The sequence below is a fragment of the Osmerus mordax genome, chromosome 5 (assembly GCF_038355195.1).
Source record: "Osmerus mordax isolate fOsmMor3 chromosome 5, fOsmMor3.pri, whole genome shotgun sequence".
NCBI lineage: Eukaryota > Metazoa > Chordata > Actinopteri > Osmeriformes > Osmeridae > Osmerus > Osmerus mordax.
In genome coordinates, this window is record NC_090054.1 from 21,006,169 (window position 1) to 21,019,429 (window position 13,261).

The 13,261-nt window shown below is 45.0% G+C and overlaps 2 protein-coding genes across 2 annotated transcripts in view; one reads left to right on the forward strand and one right to left on the reverse strand.

The window, feature by feature from the left end:
- macrod2 (mono-ADP ribosylhydrolase 2) overlaps positions 1-13,261 on the reverse strand; it is a gene marked incomplete in the record, with an annotated part of 331,272 nt that overhangs the window by 259,515 nt on the left and 58,496 nt on the right.
- flrt3 (fibronectin leucine rich transmembrane 3) lies at positions 751-12,761 on the forward strand. The gene is made up of 3 exons (XM_067236989.1): positions 751-949; positions 6,913-7,666; positions 8,909-12,761. The coding sequence occupies exon 3, from the start codon at positions 8,951-8,953 to the stop codon at positions 10,901-10,903; it is 1,953 nt and encodes a 650-aa protein (XP_067093090.1). The 5' UTR covers positions 751-949; positions 6,913-7,666; positions 8,909-8,950; the 3' UTR covers positions 10,904-12,761.

Here is a 13,261-nt window from a genome sequence, read left to right on the forward strand (position 1 = left end):
AGGTTGGTGAGCAGGTGTTAGCCTAGTGAACATAGTAAGCTTCTCCAGAGAGCTGGGATGAGCTGTGTCTCTGGTGACTGAGTCAGGGGGGCTAACCAGGGCTGGGGATGAGGCAGGGAGGGAGATTGTGCTGTCTGGGTCAGCTCTGCAGGGCTACTGCCTCACTAATGGGGTGACTCACAGCGTCAGGGGGACTAGGAGAGCAGATGTGCAGTTTGGACTCATCTAAACGATGACTGGGACACTAAACGGCCACGAGGTGAGAACATTGATTGTTGGATATTTAGGTGGAAGGCACAGGTGATGGCTAAATGCATGCTAACACACTAACAAAATCAGGCTTTTGATTTCATATGTATATATAAGACCAGTGTCTGACTAGTGATAGTTGTCGCTCATGCTCTCTCATTCTCTTTCCAATAGAGCATCTATGCACTACTGTTTACAGCACAGTTCTGACATTGACGCTTTGAATGCTTTCTTCCTTTCTTCCACTCCCCCTAGCGCACTGACGCAACACTGCACCCTTCATCACGTCACATACAGCGAGAGGGGAGGAGGGCGAGAGAGAGACAGAGAGAGAGAGACAGAGAGACAGAGAGAGGGAATAGCAGGATAGAGCGAGGCCCCTCCTCCAAATGACATCAGCGCTCTACTGAAGCAGAGCTCGAGGCAAATGTAACTCCACACTTGTAGTGCGCTCTGCCCACGCGATCTGTCCTCCTGCTCCTCGCTCCTGACCACAGCCAACGGAGTGTGTATGTGAGTGTGTGCGGACACCAGTAAACACACTAGTGCTGTTACAGAACCTAGACCAGAGCTAGTTAGCACTGAGGTTTGTGGATCTGAAGATATATCAATTTTCTGGACTGGATTATCTTTTTACACTAACTGCTTTTGCAGAGGATACAAAATTCAAATTGATTTCCCTTTTTTGTTGATTTTACAGGTAAGTGTGTATCATGTTGATCTGTTGTGAGTTTTGGAGGATTTATTTGTTCTTTTCTCTATTCCTCTTCTATTTTGAAAAAAGGAAAGAAAAAGACCAGATTGAAGAGAATCTATTCGTCTTTTTAAAGAGAACAGTTCACACCACATTTCATTCGGAACAGTTCTGGTGCTACGGTTTTTCACCACGATCTCTTAGCATCAAGTCGATGTATAACCGACTGGCTTATATGAGTTGACATTGTAACGCTATAGAATAGACGCACTTTTACACACACAAATGAAAACAAGAGTAGGTCTGGTGTTTAAATGATGGGAGCTTGAGATACGCATCTTATCAAATACAACTCTATGCGGTAAAAAAAAAAAAAAAAAAGTTGTGCGTTCGTATAAAGCCATAGATTAAAATATGCATTATTAATTCTTGTGAGGATGTTTCTATAACCTCACCATTCGTTCTGAACGTTATAGACCGCAGTAGACGCGAGCTCCTATTCTATATAGTGTGTAAGTCTGTCTCAAACGGAGACCAGTTTAGAGACCAAGGTTCCTATCCCCATGTAGGTATTGTTACTATGGCCCGATAGACTGGAGATCACAAGCACTAACCCATGGATTGCAAGCAACAGGGACCTCGACAACTTTATTGCCTCGTTCATTCCACATGGATTAACTTGCACTTGGATATAGGGACAATGATTCGTTGGGATAACTGTAAATAAAAACCAATCAAAACGGATAATCTAAACTGTAGACTAAACACACAATCTAGCCTGGGAAGACACCCTAGTGAGTGTCTGAAATTACGATGCTGATCCGGGAGAGCGGAGTTTGACACTGAGGGCAGCTAAGCTTCTGGGAAAACTCCGTTAAATGCGGCTCTCACAGCCGGTGGGCGCTTGTGTCTCCGCCAAAACCAGCATATCTACATCAACCAACTGCTCCTTTCCCTTTGCCCATTTAGCGGTGTCACCTTGTGTGTCGCACAGACGACTATCGCATATCTGGCGAGAAAAATAAAACCTATTTTACAAACCATGTTCCAGAAGCGCTCAGCCAGACAATCCTCTCTGTACAGACTACCGCGCAGCACGCACACAGAGCCCAGTTTCAGTGGATCTTTACCGCAAAAAAAATTGGATTTTCACGCCAACATAAACCAATTGGTTTATGTGGGCCTTGTGTTAGTAGCCAGCAACCTCGAACAGCAGGATAAGCTTAAGACACGGCAGCAAACCCAGTTAGCAATCACAGTTCTTTAATGATTATTATCTCTAAATGAGCGTCAAGCAAAAAATAAATACATCGTGGCCTAGGGGAGAAAACGCGCCTTATCTGATGAAGTCTATTGCATCAGTATACTGGCTACGTAAACCAGCCCCAACCACTGTAGTCAAAATCAACCTATGCTACATATTGCTAGGCTAGTGTTGGTTTTCTAATACAGACGACAGCTTAAACCCAAGTCTCTGTTACCTGAACTTCCCACAGTTTATATAAATCAACAATAGGCCATTTAAATCAATTGTCATGGAATCTCTCAATCGTCATATGATGATTTATATAAATTAGGCAATAAATCACTGAGAACTAGGACTATGGGTCTGTAATACACATGCCTACATGTTAATGATGGCAATCCACATCGATCTTTATAGTGTGGTGTGAAAGGCCGTCAACTATTTGATCCTAATCAACATCAAAATCAATGGCCATGAAATGGTCTGATTCCAATACACTACCTAAATATCAACCTGCTACTGAGGAACACTTTGTGTTAGCTATTGTCATTAAAACTACTGAGAAACAAAGAAATAAATGTCTTGTTTACATGCAAGTCAGGAGGAGAGAGCCCATTGTCCTAGTGTGATACACCGGGGGCAAAAGTCAACAGTCAATTGCTTTCAGGGGAAATCTACAATGCAGGATTACCCACAACCAGGTCACAAGAGACATCATTTGTAATTCCTGAATATAGAAAAGAATACAATATATATATATATATATTTTTTTTTTTTTTTTTTTTGGGGGGGGGGCATTTCAGTATAAAACATCTTAGACATAAATTATCCAAACAGATATATACATTTCAATCATCAGAACCAAATCAGATATCATATTCAACATTTTAAACTAATTTATTGTCATTAATTCCCCACTACCAATTTAAGAAGAACAGTGAACCAAAAAGCTATTTTTAGCACCAAGGGAAGGCCTGCCTTCTTAGGTGTCAAGTGTTGAGTTTACACTGAGGCTAGGCCCACGCTTAAACCTAGCCCAGTCTTAGACAGTAGGCCCTTTGTGGCCTAGCGAAAAGTGTTTGTGGTACAGTTACCACAAGCACACTACAGCAGCACCAGGGCAGGCTGTGTGTGTGCTGGTGTGTGTCTGCCACTCTCTCTCTCACACAAACACACACACACACACACACACACACAGGCCTCGTCTCGCAGTACCTACCACCCCCATGTGGGGAGAAACCATGCAGCTGCAGCAGATCTCTCCTTTCAGGCTGGTACAAAGGAGACAGACCCCCTGTCTGAGCCGACCCCTCTCTCCCCCTGAAGGGGCCTAGCATCGTACGTTCAGCCCGTCTAAACACTCCGGTAGGAGGTTACGTAGCACATTTTTAAAAAAGCGAAAGATTCTCTGTCTTTCTCCCCCAAGACTGAACCCAGCTCTGTGTTTCTCTGTGTGTTCAGATGTGACCATGAATGTTCTTTTGTGTCCGCGCACCACAGTAGGCTAAAGCTCGGCTTGGTTTGCCTAACATGATAAGCACAGACGGTTGGGCTGCCTCGGGTAACAAATCTATTATTCACCGTAAAAACTCAAATCTGCTCCTCTAAAATACAAGCCACAGGGAAAGACAACATAACTTCAAATACAAAACCATACATTGTCGTCATCGGTTTAAACAGAATCCCACAGAATCCCACATAAATATGTCTTGTTTTTCCTTTGCTCAAAATGCAGAAACCAATATATGATAGAAATTTATAAAAACTTACCTGACTGCCAAAAATATGGAGAATCGAGTGCACTGCAAGCCTTTCAATATTTATATTACAAGCTTACATAACATACAAGTTTCAGTTAGCACTAAGATTCCAGTTCTGTCTCAAACCTAAACTGCAATTTAGAATAAATACAAAACCAACCATATAAACAATAATGATTTCCCCATGGAATGATGTACAGTGAATTAAATTAATGTTAAGACTCATGAATAATTGAACACAAGTCATTATACTTTTCCCCCAGTTTTTCCCCCCATATATAATCAATGTTAATTATTCTTAGCAAAAAAAAAAAAGAAGGATATCATAATCTGAAATACTTTTGACAGGCATGAAATTATTTTTGCTCAGTTACTCTTTTTTCCAGTCTTCCTTTCTGAATCTTTGACCGGGGGGCATCAAGTCCAGGGCTCTGTTATTCCAGACGAATGTGCACTTGTGCGTGTAAATCTCACTGTGGCTATCGCTGTCTAGCTTTGTGTGTGCCTATCTTGCTCTTTTCTGAAAGGTAACTAGCCCTGGTCAACACGCACAGTTTTTCAAGGATGCTCAATTGAACTTTGCTAGTTGAGATGAAATGGAGCAGAAGGCGGCTCCATGACTGGAGAAATCTCCTGGCAGCCAGGCGAGCCTATTAGAGCAATGGAGAGAGGCATCCATCACTAAAAACATTTAATCCACCTCCCTCTCTAAAAAATATTCAGTGTGTGTTTTTGTGTAAAATCGAATGAATTGGAAAGCGCTAACGAAACAAACTGCCTAAAATATCAGAACTTTTACAGCTACTGACTTAGCCATTGGAGCATCTAGACCCACAGAGCCATCTCCAAGGCCCTCATGCTTGCCTTGTAAGGAACACTAGTGAGGGGCAGTCTACTGAAACACGATGAGCCTGGAAAAATCTAATCTGCTAGGCCCAGCTCTAGGACTGGTCACCCTCTACCCGAAGCAAGATCTGCTCAAAAAAAAAAAACAGAGATACATCTTTCACTACCTAACTAAAACCACTAACCATCTCACACTAACCACTAATTTTCAGCACCACAACCATATCAGTTATGTTTCAATGGGGCTTGTTTGGTATGTCCATACATACACTGTCATAGGTAGGTTTGAGTCAGCCTTGAGTGAGTAACCATGGCCTCTGTTCATTTCACTGTCCATTGGATCCTGAGTCAGAATCCGTCATCTCAGATGCAGGCAGCTAGGCAGGGTGATCCAGCTAAGGTCACAGGAATAAGAATCAGTGGGTTGTGCGCCTTGATCTGCTGAAATAACTCTCATACACACAGAAGGAACTAGAACCCCCCAAAACAAATTCCTCTTGCAGATAAACTTGTGATAGTTACATCAGCAGACCATACCGATCTGAACTCACGTTCCTGCCTCTTAATTAACCATCCGCTTTCTGAACTGGAATACTGTGAGTCAGGTTATTCCTCTGGTCAGGTTTCTTGTATCTCAGAAGTTTGCATCCGATGTTGGTCTGCAGAACTCTCGTACTAATGTAATACCGGACACAAGGACGTGTCACGGCAGAACAGAAGGAAAGGGTGTTATTATTAGCTGGTGTCTCAGGGCCAGTAATCGAGTTACAAGCCTCTCAATTCCCTAATCTTCCCCTTGTCATGGGCTACAACTGTTAAACGGACGGGATCTTGTTTCTCATTTACCTTCACATGTTTTACAGCACACGTCAGTAGAGGGGGGGGGGGGGGGGGGGGCTGACAGAAGGACACAACAGCCATTGTGTTGTCAGGGGAAACATAACATTTTCCTTGGCGGAGGAAATTCTATTTTTAACAGCAGGGCGGCTTGATAGAGGCTGTATTCATAGTAGGTCATTAGAAGGGGGGAGGTGTGTGTGTGTGTGTGTGTGTGGGGGGGGGGGGGGGGGTTGAGGTAAAGGGCTGAGGGGTGACAGGGCCCTACAGGGTGGGACGACTAGCCTTGTATTCATAGGCTCCGCCAATGAGTCTCATCTCCCACATACATTTCTGAGAGAATGCAAAAACGGCTTACTCAGACTAGACGGTGTGGAGCAGAAGCTTCACTGTGAGGTCCTTCCTCGTGTCGGCAGGAGGCCTTGGGGTTTCTCCTTTGAACGGAACACACCAGATTGCGTTCCTGAATCTTAGTTAAAACCGGGAGCCCCGAGCAAGCCTGGTCGAGTCACAGAAGACCCAGCTGAGCAAGGCTGCAGGGACCAAACCACCATTGTTGTCAAGGTCTGGATCGGCGGAGCGTTTCTGTATGCTAAGACATTCTTTTCTACCATCTCCATAGAAAAGGAGGGAGGAAGAGAGGGAGGGGCTGTTAGGGTTAGGAGGGCGTGAAAGGGCAACACACACAATCATAGCTCCGACTAGATTAGTAGGGAAACATTTTTGGGGTTGGTTTTGTATAAAATAAAATAAATAATGAATCCTCAACGGTTAATCCGGGTCTCTCAAACTGCGTCCACTATCAAAGACAGGCAACCAAGGCTTTTCAAAGAGATAATTTTGGCAAAGCGAAAGAAATCCCCTGGTACACAGACACTTAATAAGCTTTAAGGCCTCTGAAAACTGGAGAGCATACCCTTCTCGACCCTGCTTCTACGCTATTTTCAAACTGCCAGATACGGACCGGCAACAAAATGTATATACGAGTTCTGCACACACATACTTTCAACCATCTAGGCTACATGGATAATATACAAGTATATTTATACTAAGGTTCAGAACATTTCCTCTTTTACATTAGTCATGTTTAGTCTCATTTTCTCTGCCTTGCGTCACTTGAAAAGAGAACACAAAAGGTGTTTGTGCATTTAAATGTGTTCGGTATTCGAATGAAGCAGACCCCAACAACTTCCATTAACCTTCTGTGCTTCCTCTGCAGCCTTAAGAATGATTCATTTTTTGCGTTGCTTTCTAAATGTGTCTCTCCGGTTGTTTTGCAGACAGTCATCCCAGCAGTGGAGAGAGAGTATCAGGACACAGCATGAGGCTGCAGTGAGCAGGTGTACGAAGGAGGCCGGGCCTGGAAGGATATCTGTCCTGTCCTGATTGGCTCCTTGGGGAAGTGAAGTTTGGGAGCCCTACTGTCTGAGGAGGGACGATACGAGCCCTGGATTAATGCATGCACAGACTCAACCAGGGAGCATCGGATTCTGGGTTATCTGCAGGACTGGAGTACACCAGTAACGGGGCTGGGTTGAGCCGGTGCCGGTAGGAAGTTGTTATGGCTCAGTCCAGCTTTGGATCTGCTCATCATGACCGGTCTGTCTGACCACAGAGACAGGAAACCCCTTCTCTTGGAGGACCCTCAATGAAACACAAAAAGATCTGATTTGGGGTTAATGCCGCTGAGCTGGACAATTGAAAGGGCTCTACAACCACTGGGATTTTTAAAATATTTCTTAAAATCGCATGCCTTCGCTATATAGGCGAGCCTGAGCTTTGTGTACGAGTGGAAATGCTTTTTTCTATAGGCTTATCTGCCATGGCAAAGCCTTTGATGGCATGAGCTCCTAACACAGAAGAGGTCATCGTCCGAATAAGGCTCAGCTCAGCAAGGAGTGACCGGGTCAGAATACCATCAGAGGCCCTCTGGACAAACTTTCCTCCTCGGTGGGGATAAAAGGAAAAAGAATCGTAAATCTCGATTGGATCTTTGGAGGCTTGAGAGGATTTTTACCGTTTCTTCTAAATCAGGTATGACACATATGGAGGCTCCACCTCTTTACACCTCACTGACCAAACCACCATTTATAATGAGATGAGCAGGAAGAGGGGGTCACGACATGAAGGCATAATTAAAGTAATAAATCAGTATTAGACTAATTAAAAATGAAACCACACTCCAGTAGTCACGGAAAAAAATAAGTAATGAAAGACAAGCTGTTTGTACCTACGGTTTGGAACCATAACCGAGGAACTGGTTATAAAGCGCATGAGCAGTGGGGTAGAAGTGTATTTTCTCTCTGCAATCGGTTAAAATTAGACTTCTACAAATGAAATGTGACTGAATGTTTTTTTTTTTTCATGTTCCACGTTTGACATCTGTGTTTATACAAAAACGGCCCACATGCCCAATCAAGCACAAACTGCAACAGATAAGAACAGTAATCTACTGGATAATTGCAGCGATCTCATGGCCCTCACATACGGAGCTAAGTGTGCAAAAAGCCACCAGTAACTAAGATTTTTTTTTAAGAATCTCCTCAGAAGACCGGTTCTACCCAGATTGTCACTCATTGAGGAATTTTATCTCGACACTTATTTTTCCCGTAAAGTGAGATGTTTCCTCCGCACCTAGTGTGGAGCCAGATAAATAAAGAATGTAAGTGTGGAAAGAGATAGGCGATCATCTAACAGGGCAAAAGAGCATGTCAGTTCCACAACAGTTCATCAACAAGGCCTGACTTTGTTCACCCATGCAGTCTGCAGCCATGAAAGGCAGGCCTTGAGATACAGGAGTGTGTTAAACAGCCCAGGCCTGCTATTACGTTTCACTAACTCAAGCCAAAAGCTGAGACACAGGGCTTCAATTCACAGGGCACACAAGTTGAAGGATTTCTCATCGACATACAGAAATGAAACAAAGAAGGAGAAAAAGCAGCTCGACTTAGCTATATCATTCACCTTCTGTTTAAGTTTAAATGTTATTTTTCTTATTAGTGTGTGTTGTTGTGTTCCCAAGAAATTATTGGAAAGCACTGGTGATGTTTTCACTTACAATGTTTTTTAGTTTTTTTTTTACTACAATTGGCAATCTTAACAAGGAACATTCACATCTATTTATTAAGAGGTACAAATGGTTCATAATGCAGCATTTATTTAATGTGGAAAGAGCTCTAGGCATCGTTTTCAAACAAACAGCAATTATTAGAGCAGGATTTTGGCTCCCCTTTAAAGGCCTTGTGTATTAAATGTACCCTTCTGTCTCGTCCCAAGGGGTCCCTGAGTGATTAGACTGCCAGACAACACAGCCTCAAGATGGTGGGCCAATGCAAGACCTTCATCCTCTTCCTCATCAGGGTCGGGCTCCTGCTGGGCCTGGCTAACCCCCTGGTGACTTCAGCCTCCTGCCCCTCGGCCTGCCGCTGCGATGGGACCTTCATCTACTGCAACGACCGTGGCCTCACCTCCATCCCTACCGGCATCCCCCTGGACGCCACCATCCTCTTCCTGCAGAACAACCGCATCAAGAGCGCAGGCATTCCCACCGAGCTGCGCAAGCTCACCAGCGTGGAGAAGATATACCTGTACTGCAACAACCTGGACGAGTTCCCTACCAACCTTCCTCTGGGGGTCAAAGAGCTTCACCTGCAGGAGAACAACATCCGGATGATCACCCACACCTCGCTGGGTCAGATCCCCTACATCGAGGAGCTACACCTGGATGATAACTCAGTCTCGGCGGTGAGCATAGAGGAAGGGGCCTTCAGGGACAGCAACCACCTCCGGCTGCTCTTCCTGTCCCGTAACCACCTGAGCACCATCCCGTCGGGCCTGCCCATGACCATCGAGGAGCTCCGCTTTGACGACAACCGCATCTCGTCCATCTCGGAGCAGTCGCTCCAGGACCTCATCAATCTCAAGCGCCTGGTTCTGGACGGCAACCTGCTCAACAACCGCGGGATCGGGGAGATGGCCTTCATCAACCTGATCAACCTGACGGAGCTGTCGCTGATGAGGAACTCGCTTACGTCTCCCCCGGCCAACCTGCCAGGCACCAGCCTGGAGAAGCTGCAGCTGCAGGACAACCACATCAACCGCGTTCCTGTCGGGGCCTTCGCCTTCCTCAGACAGCTGTATCGGCTCGACCTATCAGGCAACAACCTCAGCAGCCTGCCGCAGGGTGTGTTTGACGATCTGGACAACCTCACTCAGCTGCTGCTACGCAACAACCCCTGGCAGTGCACCTGCAGGATGAAGTGGGTGCGCGACTGGCTTCGCTCGCTGCCCTCAAAGGTGAACGTGCGTGGCTTCATGTGCCAGGGTCCGGACAAGGTCAAGGGAATGGCCATCAAGGAGCTCTCCACCGACCTGTTCGACTGCCCGGAGTCGGACGTGGCCCCAACATACGAGACCAGCACGGTTTCGAACACCCTGCCACCCTCCCAGCCCCAGTGGCCCTCGTTTGTGACTAAAAGACCTGTGGTGAAAGGGCCGGACCAAAGCAAGAACTACCGAAGCACAACCACTCCGTCGGGCAGGAAGTTTATCACCATCAGCGTCAAGTCCAGCAGTGCGGAGAGGGTGCACATCTCCTGGAGGGTGCTGCAGCCCATGACCGCTCTCCGCCTGAGCTGGCTGAAGCTGGGCCACAGCTCGGCCTACGGGGCCATCACCGAGACCATAGTGCAGGACGGCACCACAGAGTACCTGCTGACCGACCTGGACCCGGAGTCTTCCTATCGGATATGCATGGTTCCCATGGAGACCAGCAACTCTTACCTGTCAGACGAGACGCCGGTTTGCATCGAGACGGCGACGGCGTCTCTGAAGGCGTACAACCCCACCACGACTTTGAACCGGGAGCAGGAGAAGGAGCCTTACAAAAATTCCAGTCTGCCTTTGGCCGCCATTATCGGAGGGGCAGTGGCTCTTCTGGCAATAATTATGCTGGCACTTGTGTGCTGGTACGTCCACAGGAATGGTTCTCTTTTTTCCAGAAACTGCACCTACAACAAGGGGCGCCGGAGGAAGGACGACTATGCCGAGGCCGGTACGAAGAAAGACACCTCAATCCTGGAGATACGAGAGACCTCTTTTCAAATGATACCCATAAACCATCTGCCGGTGTCCAAGGAGGAGTTTGTGATACACACAATTTTCCCGCCTAATGGCATGAGTCTGTACAAAAGCCCTCACAGCGAGAACAGTCTGAGCAGCAGGAGCTACAGGGACAGTGGAATACCAGATTCAGACCACTCCCATTCGTGATATTGAGTGTGGACATTTCCCGATGAGCGAGTAACTTGAAAGTGGCTTGACTTTTACAAAACACTGGATCTATAAGACTGAGGAAGCAATGTTCTGTACATTTGCCATATAATTTATATTTAAGGACATTTTACGAAGAGGAAAGTTTCAATTGCAGGCTATCACTGAGCCTTCAGTGAGTGTTGTAACTAACTGCAATTCTATATTTTAGGGATTTGTAGTAATTTGTACTGTATTTCCTTTGCTTAAGGTTACCGACCAACTATAAAAAACTCTGTGTTCTACCGAGATATGACTTGTCAACTGTGAAAGTGGGTTTTCATTGCTGTGTTGAACAATCAGAATTTAGAGAACCTTGTAGTATAAGCACAGGTCATTCGTTTAACTATGTGGCTGTCGGAAAAACAAAAAGGCAAAAAAATTACATGACATAAAGTAGGGCGCAGCTGATAAACTACGAGGCAAGCCAGGCAGTCATGTTGCCCTTTTCCAAGGATGACCGTGCAGCGGTTACATCCATGTCCCAGAGACCCAGCGGGAGGATCTGGTATTCACGTGGAATAGAAATAGAGTAGAAATGAAGTGGCAGGCTTTAGTTTTCTGCTTTGTTCGGCGTGTGGATTCTTATTATTTAGTGTGTGGAGGAAGAAGACCCTAACCCACAGCACAGATGTACCAGGAGGGCTTGTGAGGGTCTACAGGGGACACAGGCCCCAGCACAGGGCAAATTAAGCACACAGACCTTTAGGAGATCTTCTCTCCTCACGTAAAACCAGAGAGGAAAGGCTGACATCCAGAAGAGCCTCCTCCCACTATCTTTATTTGGTGTAGCCAACAAAGGCCAAACTACAATGATGACATTCTTCAGTACCGTGTACCATACATCATTCTAATGTTGCCCTCAAACGTAAAAATACACAGGGCCAAAAAAAGAACAGTGAAATAGAACACGTTGGCGTTTTTTTTTTATTTTATTTTTTAAGAATACATATAGTGTCAGCAACTCCTTACAATGATTATTATTTTGTATTTCTTTTCTAATTGAAGACACTTTTATGTTGCCACAATTTCAAGTTCAATTGTTCTTTACAACTGAAACCAAAGTGCATTGTATGCCCTTTGGCCAGTCTTGTATGTGCCTTGATCCAATGCTTATTGTATTTAGCTTTTTAAGAAACAGTGACTTTTTTTCATACACACTTGAATATGAAAAATAAATATTGGTCATATTGCAGAATAAAAGTGGATAAGAATAAAAAACGGGTCTGTCGTCTCCAATCCAGCAGCCTTGTAAACACACCCCACCGTCAACACAGCACCCGGGATACCACAACGCTGTATTTCTAAGAAAGCAGCAAACCTTGCAACATTTGTTCTTGATATTATTCTTGAAAACACAGTGTTCCTCTCTACGGGCAGTCCAAGGAGCAACATCTGCTGCAGGCGGCTGCTGGTCTTTCGTGTGGTGAAGCCATGTGTGACTTATCCGATTGGCCAGAGAGGGAAATATCACTGGGAATTACAGTGCTGTAGCATTGGGCCTGTGGAGAGCTGGAGCTCTGGGGCTTGATGAAGCTCCCAAGCTCGCAGGGAGAGGAGTCTAATGACGGACTAGCAGATGGAGAGAGGTGCCGACAGACCCTGGCTGGGAGGCTGGAAGCTGCAGTGGGTTGAGCGTAGGCACACAGCCCTGGGAGCCACCCTTTAATAACACGGCTGCTGTCGGCGCAGGAAGAGGCCTTCTAAATAGGTACACATCTAAGCACCAAGGTTATTATTATAAACTGAAACTGAAACTAAAACTACCCTTGAAAGAACTTCTTTTTGTGTGTGAAATATTTACTCTACGAACTTGAAACTAAAGGTACAGAACTGACTAGGATAAAAATAAGTTAGTAAACCGTAATGAAGTGTAACTACATGGCAGAACCTACTGTATGTCATTACAATGTTACTGTAGGTATATGGATTTGCTGTGTGGTTACATGGTAGTTAATGTAACCTTAATGTAAAGTGTTGACAAATTATGATACAATACACATGTTTTTTTTCAAATAGTTTTCAATAGTCTTTGGTTGATCTGTGTTTTTTTGGCCCAAGTCTGTCATGAACAGAGTGGACTGTCATGGCCTTCCAAGAAAATTCTCTGAAGTTGTATATTGTGTACACTCATTTTCAGTTCAAACACTATAAACACAACATTTGTATTTTTGATTGCCTCCAAAATATTCTTTCTCGCTTCAAGTACTGAACCCGCAACTAAAATGGATAAAAATGAAATGGGCAAATTTAGGCAGAACCAAACTAACGTAGGAAATGAACTCAAAGTAAACTATAATACAGACAGTGAAAGACAGC

Excerpts from the sequence above, each read along its gene's own strand:
- flrt3 (XM_067236989.1), top strand. The coding sequence starts at position 8,951 with ATGGTGGGCCAATGCAAGACCTTCATCCTCTTCCTCATCAGGGTCGGG.